General features: G+C 32.7%; 1 protein-coding gene across 1 annotated transcript; it reads right to left on the bottom strand.

The window, feature by feature from the left end:
- Nucleotides 1-11,416: 11,416 nt before the first annotated feature.
- On the bottom strand, nucleotides 11,417-13,703 carry LOC145045587 (uncharacterized). The gene is made up of 3 exons (XM_078993908.1): nucleotides 12,841-13,703; nucleotides 12,127-12,766; nucleotides 11,417-12,043 (listed from the first exon to the last, which is right to left on the bottom strand). The coding sequence occupies exons 1-3, from the start codon at nucleotides 13,672-13,674 to the stop codon at nucleotides 11,430-11,432; spliced, it is 2,088 nt and encodes a 695-aa protein (XP_078850034.1). The 5' UTR covers nucleotides 13,675-13,703; the 3' UTR covers nucleotides 11,417-11,429.
- Nucleotides 13,704-23,486: the final 9,783 nt, after the last annotated feature.

Below are 23,486 nucleotides of genomic sequence, written 5' to 3'. Positions count from 1 at the left end.
GTGATTTTTTGAACCTTTTTAGAAAATAACTTTTAGGCTGTGTAAAGCTATTTCACTATAATTCAACTAAACTATTATTTTGATTTATGCGTATATGTAACGGCTGCAACAAAACTTAGTCTAATAAGTTAACTATATGTGCTAAAGGATGATTTCATTTTGAAAGTTGGTGTTGTTATTTACCTTTAAATTGTTTTATAACAAAGATAAATTTTTTCTCTTGAGTTAATTTAAATGTATGAATAGGTATTTTACAAACCATATTTTTATTATTGTTTTTATATTTATATGTAGATTTTAATAAAAAAATTATTAAGTTTTTATGTTATTACTACAATTTCTAATCTTGAAAAAAAAAATTAAAAAATTAGATACATTTTCTTAATATGGTAACTAAAACAAAATTGTCTACTCATTTACTTTTTTTTATTAAATCACATTTTATTCATTGATTCTATGATTTTGAATTGTGCATGTTTTGTCTATTTTATCATGTCCATATTACTTGGTTGAGTAACATTTTTTGAACTTTCATTAGTTTTTTCACAAATTGAAACATGGTTCAAAGCATATCTGCTAATTGTAGCAACGCTTTGACCTGCATCATCTACTACAAAAATGATGATTTTATTTCATGCTATTGTTGATCTATAACAAATATATAAAGTTTATATACTTAACTTTCATTCATGACATATATGTTATGTCAAATAGTTTTTGGATTATTTTTACCGTCATATTTCATTTTAAATTTATATTATTTAATCTAAACTTACATCAAATTTTTCTCAAAAAAAAGAACATTGATTGTTGTCGTTACGATTAAGCATGTATATACTGATGTGGAATAGTCTTTTTTACACAAAAATTTGTTTTAATGCATGAGGACCAAAAGCAAGAAAAAAAAATTATTGTTACACTTCAACTTGCATAAAGAAAGACATATTTGTTGTTCCAATGTTTTCAATAATTCTTTTATACATATTATTACAATCTTCAGTTAAATTCTCTAATTTTATATTACCGAATTTGTTTATATCAATGGTTTTAGTTTCTAAAACACCATTAGAGTACAAGACTTTACCGGTATCGTATCACTTACGTTATTTGATCGTGACGCAAAAAAAACTTCTGAAAAAAAACTTCACAAGAGTTACCTCAAAAGTTTAATGAGGTTATCGATATTAACTTCATTTACATAAAACTACTTTTACCTTTTGTCTATCTATTTTTATAACCGTTCATTTTTTTAGGGTAATATAAAGATTTATCCATCTGCTTTGAATGTACTTTTGGATAAAAATTTGGTGTTCAAAATTCAAATTTCACATGATCAATTGAAGAACAAAGTTGACGGTTATGCAGTCTCAAAGTTCACTGCTAATAATATAATCATTGCTGAATTGGAAAAAAAATTAATATCGATCATCTAACATTCTTTTGTGAAGGATAGTACAAACACTATGTTTGTTAAATTTAGTTTTTTTTTTTATATTTCAGTTAATAAAAAACATATTTTTATGTACTAGTAATGTAGGTTTCAGAATCCAATTCGTTTAACGTTTTATTTACAGATCGTACTTCTGGATAAGGTAAACTAAAATTGTTAATTCCATAGCAAGAAAAATAATATATGATTTTTTTGATTTTCTTTGAGTACTTACTATTGATTTCATATTATGTTTACATACTACTTGGTTTGGTTTTGATGACCTTGTTTCATACTAGTTGTTTTTTGGTTAGAATTTTTTTCATTTAAATATGTTTTGGGTTTTATGAAATATTTAATTATTCAAACTCTTATATGTGCACCGACCATCGTATATGTATGCAAATCAACATGCTATATCTTCTTAATTATTGTATTTCCTTCCCAGTGTACATCGATGATACCAAAATTCATCAAGAGCAAAACAGCCGCCATAAGAAACATAAAATTAAAGTATATTAATTATAAAAAAAATCATGAATGGTGGAAATCTATTTTTTATATAAAAAAATAACTACTATAAACTTAAGTTTTGAAAAAAAAATGTTAAGGAATTAGATAACATAAAAGTTCAGGTTTCAAATATTCAAACAATAACTATACCTTGTATGTCGTCTTTTCACTTTTGTCCTGGATTGGAATAGTGTAACCGGTGAACCTGACAATGAGGAAGCCAAAAGAGGTGGAGGCACATGTTAAATATCATAATTTATAGTGAAGTTGGAATGAACAATAGTTTTGTGAATAATGAAATGGTTGCCTATATCGGCCATCTACTCATCCTCACTTTGTTATTGATATTTTTCAACGACAAATCCATTATTTATTCTCCACCTAAAACCTTGGTTGATGGTTTTCTTTCTATCATCTTCCGAGCCAACAAAACCAGGTTTTATTTAACCTTTTCATATTGTAAAGACATAGTAAAAGCAAGCACTTTACAAAGTTTACAATCATTCAGAAACTCATTTTTTATATCAAAGTCATTATCATTGCTATATTGATTTTAATATATACGATTGGTATATGTTAAGAGACTCTATACTTTTGCAAACTTTTTGACAACTACTTTAGTTTTAATTATTGATCTTTTACTCATAGTTTCCACGGGTTGTAACCTAGATAATCAAACATTTCGTTTTATTCTTTTAGACATTTAAATATAATCAATAACACGAAGTCTTTTTATGTTATTTTTGTTATGTCGTATTTTATAACTTTATATGTATTTTTTTATATGTTACCCACACGTTTTACTCAGATCATAATCTAGTATCATTCATAATCTCCAAAGCAACCACATAAGAGCATGAATGGTCGTATTGAAGCGTTATCTAACGGGAAAAGTTCTCTTTTTAATAGCAAGCTCATGTATCATGCAATCAAAAAACTAGTTAAGGGTTAGGAGGTACATGGGAGCGTTGAAGGAGGAGCAAATTGGCAGCTGCACATGGCCTAATTTTTTGTAGGCTTAATTATTATTATTATTATTATTATTATTATTATTATTATATATATATATATATATATATATATATATATATATATATATATATATATATGAGAAATTTACAAAAATAGCCATTTACACTAATGATATTACAAAAATAGCCAAAAAAAATCAAAATTACAAAAATAACCACCCATTTCGCAGATGAGAAGTACCCATCTGCGAAATGGGCTTCTCATCTGCGAAAGTACAAGTGCCTAAAGCATAGTTGTGCTTTAGGCACTTGTACCTTCGCAGATGGCCTTTTTTTTTTTAATTTTTGCGAAAGTACAAGTGCCTAAAGCACAGTTGTGCTTTAGGCACTTGTACTTTCGCAGATGGCCTTTTTTTTTTTTAAATTTTTTTTTGCGAAAGTACAAGTGCCTAAAGCACAGTTGTGCTTTAGGCACTTGTACTTTCGCAGATGAGAAGCCCCATCTGCGAAATGGGCTTCTTATCTGCGAAATGCCCTTAATTTGATTATAAAAACGTTTTTTTTTCCTTCATTTTTCACCCTTCATTACACAAAAACTCTCTCTAAGTTTGGGTTAGCTCCGATTTTTTGCTAGTTTTTGAAGAAAATGGAGGATTATGTCAACAATCCCGCAAATATGGTTAGATTTTTACTCTTTTAATGTCAACAATCTCTTTTTTTGTATCATTTGTTGTATTAAGGATGTGTTAAAAAAGTTTAATTTTGTTGTGTTTGATAGGGTTAATATTTTTTTAGTTGTTGTATAACCTGAAATCTTGTATATTCTAATCGTATAGTTGTTTATATAAAGTGCAAAATAGTCGTTTGTATATATATTTGTCGTATAGGTATAACGTTTGTATAAGTTGAAAATTTGTGGTATATATAATGTTAGAAATTGTTTGTGTTTGTCGTATAAGTAAAACATTTGTATTAGTTGAAAATTTGTTTTATATATATTGTTAGAAATTGTTTGTGTTTGTCGTTTAAGTAAAACATTTGTATAAGTTGAAAATTTGTGTTATATATATATATACATATATATATATATATATATATATATATATATATATATATATATATATATATATATATATATATATATTGTTAGAAATTGTTTGTATAAAATGTTTATATATTAGTTGTATAACTTTGGAATATTGTTTTCTATCGTTAATATATTAGTTGTATAACTTGGGAAATTGTTTATATATGTGTATGTTATTGTTTTTTTATGGGAAATATGTATATTAGTAATTAAGAAATTTTAATTGCAGTTTGTAATCAAATATTTTTTTAAAAAAATATTTTTTAGTTATCTAATTTGTTTTTGTGTTTTTTCTACAGCATGATTTTAGTTTAATGAATACGAAAGCCTTTGCGAACTTAAAAGGCTGTGGCGGTAACATATGGGAAGTATTTGAAGTTTTAGATGATGCCCGACGTGCTATTTTCCGAGATACTGTCTTCGGTTATTTTATTGATGTCCCTCGTTTACAAGGGGACGCATTATTGTTTCATAAAATGTTCCTTCATCAGATCCGGCCGGACCCTGTTTTATATCCAGATGGAATAAAACGTTTATATTTTCGAGTAGGCAATATGAAAATGGTGTATGGGCCGGAAGAGTTTTGTTTGATTACCGGCTTCAAATTTGCGGAGTATCCAAAAAACATTGGGAGAAAAGGGTCAGAAAAATTAATAAGCAGTAAAAAAAGATGTTTACTTCATGAACGGCTATTTCCGGACCATACTAATAGTTCGGTGAAAATAGGCGACCTGAAAAGATTAATTTTAAATCAAACATTCCTAGCACTTGACGATGTTGATGCAGTTAGAGTATGTTTGATATACATTTTGTGTGAAGGTTTTTTGGGTAAAGAAGTTAACGATCGGGTGCCACAAGATTGGTTTTATTTGGCTGAGAATTTGGATCACTGGAATAGGTATATTTTGTTTACGTTAAAAATTCTATTTTATTAAAGTTTTAATTTATATAATAATCAATTTTGTTTTTTTGTTTTGTTAGCTTCTCTTGGGGTAGCTATCTCTGGGATTTTACCTATGTTGACCTTGAAGATACATGGAATAAGATACACAATAATTTATCAGTTTCTGAGGGTGGTAAAATTTTAAAGTACTCGGTCTCAGGATTTACGGCTCCAATAAGGGTATAAAAATTTTCTTATATTTAAATTGTTTTATTGTTTGTTTTTATATTTTAATTTTAACCTTTATTACTGTAATTGTTGTAAAAAATTGTAGATATGGATATATGAGATGATTCCGGCTGTTCGTGCATGTGGATATGCATCGAGAAAAAATAAAGACTTGCCTCGAATGAAACAATGGACCGGAACAAAAAAAATGAAATGGGTGGACGTGAACAAGATTTGGTCAAAGATGGAGGTTTAAAATTAATTCGTTTAATATTAATAAAGTTGATTATTATACTTTTATATGCATTTTTAATATGTTTAATATTTTAGGCGGGGGTACCACCAAGACAAAACATGCTACCGGGTGATGATGAGATGACATCTTTTTATTATATGTCATTTCAAGAGTATGTATATGGTGAAGGGAAAGCAGTTCCATCCCCAGTACGGGACCATTTTAGGAGACAAGACGAATCTTCGTCTAGTATGTCGTCCAGTGGTCGCTCTCATGGTAGAGGTCGGAGCAGTGGGAAACACAAGCTAGACGAGGTGTTGAAATGGCTACATGCATTGGAGCAGCATGTGTTTACGAACCGACAACCTACAGAGGTTTTTGTTGAACAAGTGAATAATGAGCAATTTTGGAGCGATGTTTTTAATGATGAACAGGTTAGTTACACGCTACATTATTTATTTAATTTTATTAACATATATGAATATCTGTGTTCATATTTTATATTTGAAAATATAGGTTGTACAGGATGAAGTAATGAATAAAAACCATACAACTGAAAATGTTTTTGGTGATACTCAAGACGAGAAGGTTGTTATAGATGTTACATTTACGATTATAATAATTACTTTTTAATAAAGTGTCTTTTTTTATTGAGTAAAAAGTTATATTTTTAATGTAGGCGTTGGAGGAGAGGAATGAGTTTGCGGGAAACAAATTCGATGATGATGTGTTTGATGTAAATGATTATAGTGGAGTTAAAGAGGTTATTATAGTTACATTAATATAAATATTTTGTTTATTTAGATAATATTGCTGATTAAATTATGTGTATTTCGCTATTAAGTATAACGTATTAGTTTTAATGTAGGAGTGGGAGGAGAGGAATTACAATGCGGGGAACAAATTTGATGATGATGTGCCGGACGAAGACGAACTAATAATAACGGGAAATGTAGATTATTTTCAAGACGATGATGATGACAAAGAAGTTACACCCGATAAATCGAGGAGTCGAAAACCATCACAATATTTGTGCACTCCTTTCACCGAGGTATTCGTTTTATTTATAAACCAATGATTATATGTTTTTGTGAACTATATTAAAGATATAGATTTAAACATTTCAATATTGTTTTTAGTTGCAGACGACACCAAAGCAAAAAAGAAGAACAAAAAAGAAGGTTGATATGAAATCAACAACCCCCGTTCCTACTCCAGTTTTTGGTGTCGCTCATGACTTCTCCATGTTGCGCTTGCAACCTTACGTAGCAGGCGGTGAGGATGTCATTCAAAATTATGTATTGCATTCATATGATGTCCAGCATCGTTTGTTTAATTTCGTGTTAGATAGAGATTTTTGGAGCTCATTGTTTGGGCATACACACGACGGCTGGATGGAGTCAGCGGTAAATTAATTGTTAATTTATTCTTTTAAAAGTTATTTGTTTTTTAGTCAATAACAACAGTATCATGTGTGCAGCATATAACCATTTGGTACCGACTTTTGATGGAGAGACGGTTTGAGAGCGACCGACATACAATAATGCCTCCAAATTTTTTTGTTTCTCATGCTTTGGAAGAAGGACAGGACTGGAGGGCGTTTATGGCTGGTATTGCTACGTACCCCAACTTCATGGTTGCTTGGTGGGATGTTGATACGGTAAACTTAATAGTTTATACTGAAAATAATATCGTTTTTTTGTTATGTTTTTGTATTGTGATGTAAATAAACATAATTTTATTTTCTGATTCTCATACAGGTCTTATTGCCGATTCATTCATCCCCTAATCATTGGCTATATGGGGAACTACGATTAGCGTCAATGGAAGTGCATATTTATGACAGTCTTGGTAGAGGTTCTTATGAAAAATTCCAATATGAAGGAATTTTTTCCAAATTTGAACGTCGGGTGGCAAATTATTTGGACAAGATTAAGTATTGGGCCCGGAGGAACATCCCAAGGATTCCATTGAATATGCAATTCATTTATGAAGAAAACGTTCCCCAACAAAGTAGTCATTTGGGAGATTGCGGTGTTTTTCTTTGTATGTTTATGGAGCAATTGGTTTCAGGTCAACCAATACGTGTTCTTATTGACCCAAAGAACGCAGCTTTAGAGTACCGTCTCCGGATGGCAAAAATTATATGGGGGTCTTGTCTTGGTCCTATGTAGTTGGATTATATAAATGTATTTAAAAATTAATGTTGGATTTCATTATTACTTTATTTTTACAGTAATGACCTACTAATTACTTAACATTACATAGAACATAAGAACGACTACAACATTTTTTTTAACGTTACAAATACAACAATTTATTGACCTAACAACTTCAAAACCATAAAAACAATATTGAAAAGCTTACAACTTGTAAACAAGAACTGCCAAGAACAACACCCAACTACAAACCAATGCTATCTTTAACTTCTTATTTTCTGATTGAAAGAGCTTATTAGAGTTAGCTACTTTGGCTATTACCATAGAAGATTGGTTCTTCTCTTCATCAACCCAACTGATAAACCCGCATTTTGGTCCCTGTTAAATTAAATATTTACAGTAAGAAAATAAATTTTTGTGATGTAAACACGAAGGTTTAAATTTGAATGACGTTAACAACATGATACCAAATATGGGCAAGCGTAAAACAATCTTCCTGGGTTTTTAGATGTTCCCGAAATCCTAACGATACTTTTTTTAATGTGTTATTATTTGTATTAAAATATCAAAATTTTCAGGGAGGTTATCTGGTGGGTTGACCCCTTACGTTGAGGGGAAAGTTCAAAAATCTGTCAACAAGTCTTACAATTGGAATGCTAGACGTTTGTATGGGGATAAATATCAGGTCGATGATAATTTTGCAACCACCAACGTACAACTTGAACGAATTGTATGTAGTTGTGGTAAATGGCAAAAAAGCGGTATACCATGTGCCCACGCTATAGCATGTCTTAGAACCCGTACATCTGAATCCATAAACAGATTGGTTGATTATAAGTTCACTAGTTATGTGTATCGACTTGCATATGGATCTGAGTTGGTGAATAGAATACCATCGCATGTGCATTGGGAAATACCAAATGAAACGGTGGTCCTGTTACCTCCCTCAATGCAGTAGTTATTCATGTAGCACCTTTATATGTTATGTAGTATTATGTATTAGTTTCGTGTTATGTATTAGTTATCCGTGAAACCTGTTTACATTTTATGTTGTATTATGTTTTAGTTATTTATGTACCTCTTTCATATTTTATGACTTATTATGTATTAGTTATTTAATTAATGTCGTATTATGTATTGGCTTTTGAGGAAACAACACATATTAAAAGAAATGGACTTTTATTAAATACTGATGCCTACAGACAACAAGCTACTTAAATAACGAAAATCCATTACCATAACCAACATGCATATTAAAAATAAGGGACATTCTTTAAAACATTCCATGCATCTAAGTGGGTAAACTCGCTACCATCATATTCAAAACGGTATAGTTCCAAAGCCACCTGCCGTAGAATGTCTTCATCCGTATTTGCATGTTCAGAATCCAACTCGTTGTAAATACGTTGAAATTCTTTCACCTTCATTTTCAAATCTAGAAACTTGGCTTTGACATCTTTTCTTCTTCGATATTGACTACGCCCCCATTAAATGGTGAAACAAATGACAGACACGAGACCAAAATGATCCAGCACGAACTTGTGGGGGACCCGGTGGAAAATCCTCCTCTACAGTTATAATCCAAGCTTGAACCAAAGCGACCTCCTCTGCGTTCCTCCATGAATGTGGTGAGTCCATAATTGCAGGGATGGAAGTAATACGAAACAACTACAACGCATATTAAAATCTATTTATAACGACTCCTTCATTTGCTGCTGCAATGGCTTGTCAATTCAAGCAGCAATGTATTGTGTTGTCACTCGTCCGGGGATGACTTGTCAAGTCAAACAGTGCTCTGTTATGTTTTTAGTATAGTACACTGCGTTCGTCAGTTAATTTTGACTATGAAATGCAGACATATTAGAAGATTGGACTACGAATTTGTGTAGAAAGTACTATAAATTGATCTTATGTTACACAAATACTTTATTAAATAAACCAATACTGCTGTTCAAAAATTGTTTTTTATATTCCACTCTATTAGTTTCAATCAAAATGAGTTCTATATCATGGAGCAATGAAGAGTTCTTGGTTCTTACACATGCTTATATTCATGTGTACGAGACAAGCAAGTTGAACGATCCAATGTTTTGGACCCGTTTAACCAAAATTTTCAATGCTGAAAACCAAAGGGCTACAACAAACGATCGTGAAGAACTAGACATATTAGCAAGATGGTATGAAATGAAAACCGAAGTTCTATTATTCAACGATCTTTATACCAAAATTGACGACACCCGTTTAAATGCTAATGGGGAGGTTATCTTGGAAGCTGCTAAGGAAGAATACAAGTCATTAAGTAACGGGTTGGAATTCCAGTTTGAAGCCCCTTGGAATATGTTGAAATATATCCCGTTTGTTTAGAATCTATTTTAGTTTATTATTTGAGTACTAGGTTATTTTCATGTAGTAGGTTATTTTCATGTATTATTTATCTATTTCGTATGTATTTCTTTTATAAAAAATGTATTTTAGTTTATTATGTGAGCAACTCGTATGATTAACTTGAGTTAATAAATGGTCATTGCATTAGTTATCACGATATATTAGAATACATTAGTAACAAGGATTCCATGAACCATTAAAAACATCACAACAATTACATGAAAAACAACGACATAATACGAACAAAGCATTAACGTAAAACACAAGTTCATTGGTTATTCTTAACACAAGATAGAGCCGTCTACTTGAAATATTGTTTATCTCTAACAACCTTCCAAACTTCCTCATATTCGAAGTCTCTGCCGTCATGCTGACAGATATAAAACTCTGTAACAACTTCCAAGAACTCTTCTTCGTCACGATAACGAACATTGTTACGTTTCGCATAACCACATGCTCGATTGAACCATGTCACTTGTTCCTTTACATCCGTCCACTTAGTAACAACATCTGATTTTTCTCTTTTTTTCCCTTCTCCCATCTCATGGTTAAACAAAGATGTGATGCGACTCCATTCATCACCAATTAGGCAATGCGGGGGAGCAAGTAAACACACACCTTCCTTAACACTTAGCCAGCATTGTGTTAGAACTAACACCTCGTTTGTCGTCCATGGCCTTTCAGAATTGGAACCAGGTACTTCATTCATAGAACTTGCTGCGTTCGACGACATTTCTAATAATGGGAATTCGTTTCGTTTAGGTGATTCGGGTGTTTGGTTATTATATCGTGAACATCTATTTATATAAGTAAATAGACTATCAATTAATACTTTGACTACGAAATGGTTATATTTGGACTACGATTTTTAGCTTTATGCAGTGTTTTGTCATGTCAAACTGTAATTTATCTCTTGTCCCTTAAGGACCCCACTTTTATGTGCAGGTTACTACAGTGACTTGTCATTACTGTCTATCTATACAGGTTACTACAGTGTTTTGTCATGTCAAACTGTAATTTATCTCTAGTCATTTCAAAGTTGGACTTGTCATTACTGTCTAGTTTAATACAATATCGACTTTATTATGACTTCCTCTCACAAAATCGAAATTTGCTCATGCAATGAAGTTGATTGTTATTATTGTGATTTGGTAGACCATTTTTTTACACCACTGAAAAATGCCTTGCTGAGAAGGATGAGCAGTTCATACACATTATGGTTAAAAAGGATCGTTTCGAAGACAAAACGATAATTAGGGATGACTATATAACAATGGAGAAAGATAAGTACCCGTTGCAGTTCCCTGAGTTTTAAAATTACTTACAGATTAGGTTGCAAAAGGATTGTTTGTTGTTTTTTTAAATAACATATTGTAACTGTTAAAAAAATATGCAAACTATATTTTTTAATATAAAGTCTTCACTAATTGATACAATCAACAAACTAAACAAAAATATGAAAGCATAGCAACGTCTTGTAAGATTTAATAAAAATATTACAATACATAATAATTTAACAACTCGTCAATACTCTTCATTTCAAGGATGTTTTATATCAAAATCAGTGTTATAGGTTTGTGAGCAACTCGCTGAACCACCAATATTAAATGCCATTTCTGCAGTAGAAATTATGTGACGTGCTCCGCTACCAAACGCCCTTCCAGTACAATTATTTCTCGTGTGTCCAATTTGACCACATGTAGAACACTCTTTTATAATTGGACCCTCGCCTTGGGATGGAATGCGGTCTGTGTTTCTTGGCCTGCCTGGCTGACGTTTATCCATTATTGGTGGCTTAACAATCATCAAATCATCGGGGATCTCCCATTCGGATGGCTTTGGCAGAGGGTTTATTGATTCCTCATATGTTTTCCTCAGTGTTTCGGTAAAGTAAGCATTTAATGCATACCTCGAGCAGTCTTCGTAATTGTTCACTGTTAAGCATCTTATGACATGACCACAAGGTATCCCATCAAGTTGCCAATGCCTACATGTACATGTCATATGTTTGAAATCAACAATCACATTTTGTGCCCCCTTTTTTACCTCGCATTTCATATTAGAGATCATGCGAACATCCCATTTGCTAAAACTTTTCTTGTTCTCTTTTACAATTTCATCCGCCCAAGGGGTAAGAATTGTTGTTGCTTCCGCTAAAAAAAGAGCCAAAATGAACAAGTTAAGATCAATAACATCAAAATTAATAAAACATTAATATTAAAAATTTACTTAATACCTGCAAAGTTACGTCTTTGAAACCACCATTGTTGCATTGTAGCACGAAAAAAATTGATCAACATAAGTATTGGCACCTTACGCGCGTGTCTAGATAATGCATTTATAGACTCCGCACTGTTGGACGACATAAGATTGTATCGGTTCCCTTTAAAATGTGCTCTGGACCAAGTTTCTGGATTTATACTTTTCAAATACTCCCATACTGGTTCTTTTGTCTTTTTCATAACATCCATGGCGACATCAAAAGCATCAACTGTGTACGCCCTACACGCCTCCCAAAAAATTCCTTTAACCGTCTTACTCTTGCCGAATCTAGAGACTATGTTGAAATACAAATGGACACCACATATTCCATGATGAGCGTGAGGAAAAATGTTGGCAACGGATGTTGCTATAGATGGAGACCTATCAGATATAATTGTAAGCTCCTGCATATTTCCTATGCAATCACGTAGTTTTTGAAAAAACCATGTCCAAGAATCGGTACACTCATTTTTGCATATACCATATGCAACCGGTAATATTTGGTTTTGTCCATCCTTAGTAACTGCAAGTAACATGGTACCTTTGAACTCGCCCTTTAGGTGAGCTCCATCTACTACTAGGGTCGGTTTACAAAAATTGACAAAAGCGCGTACCTACCATACATTGTATATCTATTCAAATACACCAAAATATAAATTAAAAATTAATATAATATGATAATACTAACCGAGCAACCGAGTGCGACGTACAGAAACTCAAAGCGGTCATCAACATCTGTTTTAATATGTGTGACAATACCCGGATTATGTTTGGCCAAGTTGTGACAATACGCCGGAAGTTTGGTAAAAGAATCCTCTTTCGAACCCCTTAACGACAACAATGCATATTGCTTCGCACGCCATGCCTGATGGTATGAGATATTGATATTCAATTGAGCATTCATATCGTTAACAATTTCTTTTCCACGATACACTCTACTATAGTCTTCAGCCAAAACATCAGCAACATATTCACCCAAAACATATTTGTTTGCTTGTCGATGATTAGGTTGCAACAATGTTGAAGAACGTGTGTGTACATCAACAAATTTATTCACTTGGAAAAGACCATCAGAATTTTTAATTGCTTTTGCTCTTAGTAACCAAGAACAATTTTTCGAAACACACACAGCTTCATACCTTGATTTGGTGGATCTACTTGTCCTCGTCTGGAAACCTTCTCGAAGACATTTTTTACCAATACACCGCTTTAAAAGTTCTTTGTTCTTAAATATACTCTCACATTGAATCTTTTGAAGATTCATGTCTACCATCTGTGTTGGGATATCTTCATTAATATCAACTGGCCATGCTGGTACAGGGGGCATACCGTGAAAAAGGTTATCGGGAAACTTAGCTTTAACTTCATCACCCAACTCATCTCTATCGGAATTGCTTTGTAGCTCGCTTATATCTAAACATACATCACCAACATCAACATAATGCCCGTAAACATGATTTTTTTCATTTTTTTTACTTGAATTTTTTTTCTTTTTTGTTTTATCTACCACACGCCTATTCATAAGTTTAACTTCTTATTCGACAACATCATCACAACGACCACCCACATGATTAAGATATGCACCAACATCATCATCACCAACAGACTTGTAATTCTCAGGTTCCACATAGTGAATAGGTGAATAACTAACATTAACATTTTCAGCAACACTGTGAAACTGAGGTACACTAGGAGTATTGTAAGTACCTATCGGATCGTTGCTCCCTTTATAACTGCATAAATTACCAACAACTTGGTTTCCAATTTCACCAGCCCCATTAACCTCCTCAACTTCATCAACCACCACAAACACTTTCACAGCCCTTCCTCCACTACATTTTATTACGTTTATCAACATTCTAACATCCATGTCTTCAACTATAGCTATATAATAATTTAATTCAGGATGGTGGAAACGAAGACTAATTCTATATTTGTCTAACAAACCAATTTTGCTTCTTACCAAAGATACAAAATCACTATAACTAATATACTCAGAAAATATCAAAGCAAGTTCAGAAATACCTCCCTGTGGACATATGTATTCCAGATTAGTTCCATTAACTTGCCATCTCCCACCGGTTACAAGACAAACCATATATTCAATCATTTTTTGAGAAAATTGTAGAGAGAGTTCCTAAACAAATAACAACCAAAATGATATTTTTTCTACAAAACTATTTATATAGCAACCTGATTTCGTAGTCAACACAAACCATTTCATAGTCAACCTAAAAAAAAAAAAAATTCAAAAAATTACACGATTTCGCAGATACAATGAGAGGATTTCGCAGATGGACCTACTCCATCTGCGAAATAACCCCTATATATACAGCAAAAAAAATTTTAAAAAAAAAAGGCCATCTGCGAAGGTACAAGTGCCTAAAGCACAACTGTGCTTTAGGCACTTGTACTTTCGCAGATGGGACCTTCTCATCTGCGAAAGTACAAGTGCCTAAAGCACAACTGTGCTTTAGGCACTTGTACTTTCCCAAAAATTTAAAAAAAAAAAAAAGGCCATCTGCGAAGGTACAAGTACCTAAAGCACAACTGTGCTTTAGGCACTTGTACTTTCGCAGATGAGAAGCCCATTTCGCAGATGGGACCTTCTCATCTGCGAAATGGGTGGTTATTTTTGTAATTTCGATTTTTTTTGGCTATTTTTGTAATATCATTAGTGTAAATGACTATTTTTGTAAATTTCTCTATATATATATATATAAAAGGGTTTTTTTGGCTTTGCCTAAACATTCGAGTATATTTAAATCCTCAGGGGCTAGGTGGTACATGGGGTGTTGAGAGAAGGACAAAGTGGTCAGCTGCACAAGACTTAATTTTTTGTGGGCTAAATTATATATATATATATATATATATATATATATATATATATATATATATATATATATATATATATATATATATATAATTCGTCTTAATTCTTAAACATTTGAGGATATTTAAATCATTAGAAGCATATGAGGAGTACAATACAAAGAAAGATAGGATTGTCACCTCCACTCCCGCCCCCAAAATTAAAATGTAAGTTAACCTTGCCCTTGCCCTGATTTTGTTTTAAAATCCCCCAAACGGAAAGGGCTTCACCGAACTTTATGAGATCCCTAAAAAGAGTTTCCAACTATACATACAAAAGCAACAAAAAAAAGAGAGCTATAATATAACATTCTAGCAACAAAAAAAGAGAGCTAGAATATAACATTATAATATGAGATCACACCTCCATGGGAACCCTCTCAAATTGACATTTCCGTTTCCGTGCGTTGAACACGATTCACGACCAGTAGTTCCGACGTTAAAAATGGCTTCTTCCATAAATAATTACTAAAAAATAAGGAACTTTAATAACTGTATTTGTCTGTATCTATGAAAAAAATGATATAATGGTTGTATAATAATTGCTTAGAATAAGTGCAAAATTTGAATGTGGGACAAAAATTCTATATGGCAAATGTCTTTTTATTATTATTGCAAAATGGTACATGAAAGAAGGCAACCCTACAAGGCTATAACACATGACATAACTAGTGATAAAAAGAACAAAAATAACACCAACAGCCAAATGAAGGACCGTCACAGGCAGCCATGGACCATTTTACTTCTTGACCGTGTTTTAATAAAATAGGTTGGTTAAAAATACATCACTTTTTACTATGAAGAAACTTTAATTAATTTTTGAAATATTTTTATTGTTTGAAATTGAATTGTTTTCCGAAAAAAACTAATTATAAATAGTTGATTATAGGTTGATTTTTAATAAAAGTGATAACAGGATGTCGAAAAAAGTAATTATAAATAGTTGATTATAGGTTGATTTTTAATAAAAGTGATAACAGGATGTCGAAAAAAGTAATTATAAATAGTTGATTATAGGTTGATTTTTAATAAAAGTGATAATAGAATGTCTGAAGAGTATCTTAATTATAACCCTTAATAAAAAAAGATAGACAAAACGATTATTTTTGTTTATATTTTATCATTATTTTTAAATACGTTTGACTATCAAAATATATCTAAAATGTTTAAATAGTATAACTATAACCATTAATTAAATATTATATTGGTTTGAGACAATTTTTGGTTCAACACGAGACGCTAAAGAAATTTTATAATTTTACACTATTAATCATTATTTTTTATATATTTAACCCGTAAACTAAGATTAAGTCAAATATAACTAACATATTATTATTTTTGTATACTTTTTTTTTCAAATTTATATAACTTTTTATAAAACTTGTTCATATATGTCGATCCTATGTATTTCTTTTTTTAATATTTTTCGGTTTTCATATATTTGTGTTTATTTAAATTGTTTTCACACATTTGTTTTATAACTTTTTACTCATTCGTTTTTATGCATTTAAAGTTGTAAAAACTTATTATATACAGGGGACAGTTCATTTAAGATTAAAAAAAATAGAGATTTTGAGATTCAACTTTAATCACATATTTCTCATTTACCGCTCTAATGCTCCAACGTACCGATAGCAACATAGTATCCAACATAGTATGCCTAATTATAAATGATTATATGACAGAGAGGTTGTAACGTATGGCTTTCGGTATGAACTTATTTTCTTTCAATTATTATATATTCTTGGAGGACTCTGCGTGTTGGAAGCCTCAACACGGCGTGTCGTGTTGTCTTTTGCCACAAAGTTTAATGATTCAACTCGGCGAGTCGAGGTGTTTCAACTCGGCGAGTTGGTAGCTGGGAAGGAAACCATAATTTTTAGAGTGTTGCACCTTATTTAAAGGTCTTAAGTCCATTGGTTGATCTCCTTACCAGCCTCCTCTGTCCAGAAACCTTAAAATCGAGCATTACCTTCCATTTTTGAGTGTGTAAGCTTAGGGAGAGCCTTGAGTGTTCATTTTTGGTGCATGTTGAAGGAGCTAAGGAATTAGGAGTTGCTTGACTTGATGAAGAAGTCTTGGATCCAGAATCTCTAACTCATTTGCCAAGCTTTTGAGGTATAAAGTTCTCACATTGCTTATTAGCTGCTTAGATCTCTTTTTGGGTGAGATTGTACGCTTTTAGCCATGGTTGGGCGAATGATGAGGAAGTAGGACATCCCAAATGTTTATTCTTTCAGATCCGGGATCTACATGAGCTTTTTTGGCATAAAGGTGCCAACTTTTTGATCTTAAGGGCTTCATGCATGCATTAAGTCCTTCTTTTGGCCTCTTTTGAGCATTTGAGCCTCTCCTAGTCATGCATGAGCGTAAAGTTGGAAACTTTACGTGACCTTTCAGATTTAAGGATCAAATCTACATTTTTAGGGCTATGCGTTTTGTGATTAAGTGCTTAATGATTAAGCCCTCACCCTTTAAGCCTAGATTTTGGGTTTTAAACCCATTTTGGTGGTTCCTAGGGGTAAAGTTGGAAAGTTTACCCTTCTAGATGCCATTTTAGTTGAGATCTGAGTTGTGAAGCTCTTAGATTCGATAATGTCGGCTTAATGAATTAAGATGTTGGGTTTCTGGCGAACCCGACAAGTTTATTGATAAACTCAGCGAGTTAGATCGGTTTATTCCCGACTTTGCAGATTAATGGAGAAACACGACGAGTTGAAGGACAACTCGGCGTGTTGGGTCCACTCGGGCCGTTGACTTTGCCTTTTGATTTTAGTCTTTGACCAAGTTTGGCCTATAAGAGGCTTTTGGGCATTTTGACTTGTATTTAAGGAAATCGTTTATCTTTAGGGGTTGAGTAGAGCCGATGTTCGGAGACGATATTTGTTCAACTATCATTCTACATTTGAGGCGAGTTCCTTACAGGGTTAAGCAGGTCTAAGGCACCAAAGCCGAACCTCGTTTGGTTATGTTATTATACTTGTTTTCTGTGTGATACTTGTATTTTCTTGTATATGTATGTTTATTGGGAAGGGCCCGTTATATGAGTGTGGGCGGGGGCCATATCTCATTCCTATCCAAGTATGGGTGGGGCCCGTATCTCATTATTATCCACGTGTGGGCGAGGCCCGTTATCCGAGTGTGGGTGGGGCCTGTATCTCACTATTATCTGAGTGTGGGCGGGGCTCGTATCTCATTATTTCATGATATGTATGGTATGTGGTGTTTTGGGGGAACTCACTAAGCTTTGTGCTTACGGTTTTCAGTTTATGTTTCAGGTACTTTCGGTAGTAAATGGAAGAGCTTGGGATGATTGCATCGCACACACCACTGGGATCTCGCATATGATGTTTTACTCCGATTTTATGGCAATTGATACATTGGTTTTTATTTGAATGCTTAGATGATATTGGAAAATACTATTTTATCTATTAATAAAAATGAAATTTTTGGGACCATATTTTTGGATGTTACAAGTTTGTATCCGAGTCTTGGTTTGAAGGATTCGGGCACACTCTCGGGTGTTTCTGAACTCAAACTAAGGATGTGATGGAAATTACTAAAAGAATTTTTTTACATTTGAAACATAGTTGAGGATGTAGATCTTATTGTGAAATGAGTATCATCAGAGGAAAACCCAGTTGATCCATTCACAAAGAAACTGGCTAAGGAAAGACATATATCCCATTTGATAGTTGTTGATTGAGAAAGGTCTGTTTGGGTAAGAAATCCTGACTGAGTAAGAAATCTTGTTGTTTGATTGTACATCTATCTGAATGTGCTGAGTGATGAAAAATGACCATTTTACCCTGTTATAATATATATTGATGGATGAAGTTGTCGAATAATTATAAAAACATTCATATTGTCATACAAAATGTAAATTACACACAAATAAAAAATGTCATAAAAAATTAAATTAAACATAAATCATTTAATATCCAAATAAAAACATAATGAAATTTAAAATAACATAATAATAATTTAATGTAAAGTAGGTGAAAGTACTTGATTTGCAATCTGATCACGCAAAACACGCATATATTCAACGGCTTCCGGACCCCATTCTATGTCTTGTATGTTTTCTCTATCAATTCCTCCACATTGGACGTCAGGTGTAACCATAGTGTGCTCCTCAAAATTTGTAAACAAGTCATCTTCTATATTATATTTCCTTATAAAATTATGGATCGCGACACAAGCAATGACTATGTCTCTTTGCACTGTTAAAGGATAAGGAGCCATTTGTTTTAAGATTGGGAATCTCTCCTTCAGTACACCATAAGCACGCTCAATAACATTTCTAAGTTGTGCATGAGCATAATTGAACCTTTCTTCTCTAGTTAAAGGTATGCCTCTTTGAAAATTGGCTAACCACTAGTATTGTGGTATGGAGCCATAAACCCATGAGTGTTTGTATATGCGGCATCACAAAGGTAATATTTATATGTAAATGAGTGTGACGCATATTATATAAAGAAGGTAGATAACAAAAATTATATAAAGATTACAAACCTGGTGGAGGAAATGGAAATCTAGAAGTTCAACTGAATGCAACTTCTTTCAAAGTGAATATCATATCAAAATCACAAATTCCTATTACATTTTGAAAACATTCACCATTTCCTCTTCCCCTATAACGAGTTTGTTGATCAACGGGTACAACTGCATGTATAAGAGTTCCATCTAATGCACCTATTGCTCCAGAAAAAATATTTTTTTTACCATCTATTTCATTCCGAGTTATGTCTTGTTGGATTAGGAGTTGTTGGTACTATAATTTCTTTTGCAAAACACATCATTGCAGTTGGGACCTCGTGAAAACATTGATGAATTGTTTGTGTGGAGTGATGAAATCTTCCTTTAACAACGCGAAAACATTCATTATGTCCTATAACATGTAACAACATAGTCATCTTCTCTTCAATGCTTATTGTCTTACTAGCTTGCAACTAATTTTTTGGGTAAAATGGTTGCATAATAATTCCAATGCCTCTTGTGTAAGACGCATCATATCGAAACATTGTGTAGGGTCTCCGTACATCATATCTTTCGTTTACGCATACCCGCTTGAATCATTATCTTTAATTCTATGAATTCTGATTAGTCTGTGCCGGTTTGACCTCAACCAATAAAACACAAGTAAAAGAAAAGCTACAACTTCACCATCAAAAACCATACTTGACCTGTTACAAACAATTAGGTAACATGTTAAAGTAAAAAAAATAATGCACCAAAAAAATTAGTAAACATCATCCAAAGTAACAAAAGTCGTAACAAACGTAATATAATAAAAAAACTAGTAAATAATAAAAGTCATATTCAATATCCAATAACATATCATCCAAAGTAACAAAAGTCATATAACAAAAAACTAGTAAACATCATCCAAAGTAACATCCAAAAAAGTCATCAAACATAGGATCCAAAATAACTAGTAACCAAAAAAACTAGTAACCAAACTTTTCTACCCGTACCCATCAAAGGTAACCATACTTCCTACCTGCACCCATCACCCACGACTCACAACTAGTATGCGAAAGTTATAACTAAACTTTTCGAACATCAACACTTTCACCAAATAGCAAAAGAGCGGTCTTGTGTCTTTCATCTTCTTCTCCCCATTCCATTTTGTTTAATTTCTCCATACACGCATGAACATCCATATCCATTTCACTTTTTCCCACTAAAGACCTTGCAAGCTTGACAATCTCCTCTTCAACTTCTAATGCACTTGCATCTCTTTTTTACCCACCAACTTCTGTGTTTTTTGAACACCCCCCCCCCCCCCCGGAAGACTCTTCACTTGCACCTACATGTTGTGTTGAGGTTTCCATTAGAACATCATCATCTAAATCATGGTCACTAAAATCTTCTACAGGAAGAGGGAGTGTAGAAGATGGCCCACAACTTTGAAAGTCGGTTGAGGTCAAGCCTTCAAATAGTTGGGTGCAAAGATCAGGGAACAGCATGGGTTTAGTTTTCAATGACAACACGAACTTGTTCAACTGTTTACACTTTTTATAAATATTAGTATATGTTAAAAAATAATCATTCTAGTATTTATTATAAAAATATTACCTTCCCATCTTCCTTCCATTGTTCATCGGTTAAATTAAATTTGTTTTATATAGGATCATATATATTGTTGGTTTTGTTTTTCAATTTCACCCAAGCAACATACTTTGATTTGTAGTAGTCAAAGTGGTTTCTCATTTGCTTCTGATCAACCTCTTTACCGTGTTCGTTTATCAATTTTTCGTGTATTGTCTTCCATGAACTTGCCTTAAGCCGAGAACCCTCACGACCATTAGTGGTAAGTCTATGGATACATGCATCAAGAAAAGTTTTGTCCTCACTCTCGTCCCAAACCAACATCCTAAAACATTAATATCTAAAATAATTTCATAACAATTTGATTTTGATTTCATAACATTACAACAAAAAAAGATTTCTAATTGCATAGTTTATAATAAATAATAAAAATAAAAAAAATAAAAATCTGAATTCTAAATAAATTGAAACAGGAACGTTCCATGGAGGGAATGGTTAAGCAATTTGACTTTGTCCATTTTTAGCTTTTGAATGTAAACCAAAAATGAACAAACAATGTTTGATTTTTCAATATCAACATATCTCTGTACTACTTTAAAGATATCACAAACACCATTTAAAGATAATTTGTTTTTCTGCTCTTAATCCTTAATGTACAAGTCATTATATACATGCTTTAACAGTTTTGGTGGGGTTTTAAGTTGTAAATTAAGAAGTAGACATAAACAAAAATCACAAATTTAACATGTTTTTGAAAAAAGATATACCTATTGAAACCAAGGAGGAAGGACTTTTAACAAAAATTAACAGAACAAATTTCAATTAACAATCAGTTCTTCCCATAAACATGGGTATAATACCTATTAACAATCAATTCTTCCTTAAGTGAACTATCACATTACAGTTTCAAACATGACTATAATACCTATTAACAATCAATTCTTCCTTAAGTGATGTTACTGTGATTTTTGTATATTATTTGTCTTCTCAGTTTAGGTAATCTATGTTGGAACAATTCTTAATTAACAACAAACATATACAAATCAGAAAAAAAATCTCATAATGCAAACAATGCTTCATTAACAACAAACATATTCAGATTAGAAAAAAATAATCTTTATTAACAACAAACATGAACAGAGTAGAAAAAATTGGAAGAAAAAACAACAAACATATGTGAAAGAGAAGAAGATCAACGTACCTGATGGGTAATGAGAAGATTGGTGTCGATCGGTGGAGGGAAGGCTGTCGATCGGTGGAGGCAGGCTCGTCAATCTCAGCCCCTGAGATCGTTCGGTGCTTCAATCATTCTTGTCACTGAAAGAGGAGGAGGATGGTTTTTTTGAGGCGTTGAAAAGGAACTTTAGGGCAAGGGCATATTTGGAACGCTTCTAGTTAGCCAATTTCCCCCAGCTTTTTCACACATATATCTCTTACCGAGTCAGCTATCCAGATTCGGGTTAACAAACAACATCAGTTAACCGAGTCAGCCAAAAACATCTGACCCAACTTGGTCAGATGTTTGTCAAACAGTCCCATAGTGTACATGCTAGGAGCATAGGCACGAGAGATGCTATTAGGTTTAGTAGCTAGTTGATTAGTTGAAACATTTATAATAATGAATAAATTTTGTAATTATTTTTTTGATTAAATAATGGAGAATTATTTATTTTCAAGATTGTTACCATTTACAGTTAATTTATTATTGTGTTTCTTTTTTTCATGTTTAGATCCACACTTCCCGATTATTAATTTACTCAAACCTCCATAATTGGTTATACTGTTGGAAGTAAGTATTGATATAGGATTGTTGTGAAATGTTAGTAGATTGTCTATAGTGATTAGACGTAACATGGAGATCGCGACTAATGTTCTTGAGTGTTGAATAGAGATCTAGGTATTGGAGAAACCCGCACTTAAAGAGATTACTTCATAGATTCTATCACGTGTAATTCTAAGATGATAATGTCTTTTATTATTAAAACACATAAACATTGAGTTGTTTGCATGCAAGTTAGTAGTGTATTAGTCTTACTCTAATATTATCCATAACTGGTGGTTATAACATGTAAGTCTATACGTGATTTGAAAAGTAGACAAAAAACTGTGTCAAAGTTTAGTAGTTCCTTTTGCCTTAATAGGAAAAGTGATAGCAATGGTCCCTTCAAGGATTTAATGTTGACATATGGGGTGCAAACGAGCCGAGCCAAGCCGAGCCCGACCAAGCTCGAGCTCGGCTCGCTTAAAATTTGTATGGCTCAAGCTCGAGCTCGGCTCGTTTCGAGCCCAAAATAAAGAGCTTGAGATCAGCTCGTGAAGTAATACACAGGCTCGGGCTCGACTCGTTTTGTCTAACTGAGCCTAAATGAGCTTAAGCTTGGCTCGAACTTGTTAAAAGCTCGTTTACAA

This window comes from Lactuca saligna, chromosome 5 (genome assembly GCF_052625555.1).
Source record: "Lactuca saligna cultivar CGN05327 chromosome 5, ASM5262555v1, whole genome shotgun sequence".
In the NCBI taxonomy this organism is placed as follows: domain Eukaryota; kingdom Viridiplantae; phylum Streptophyta; class Magnoliopsida; order Asterales; family Asteraceae; genus Lactuca; species Lactuca saligna.
Note: the sequence above shows the minus strand (reverse complement) of the source record. Positions and strands in the feature narration are given on the sequence as shown.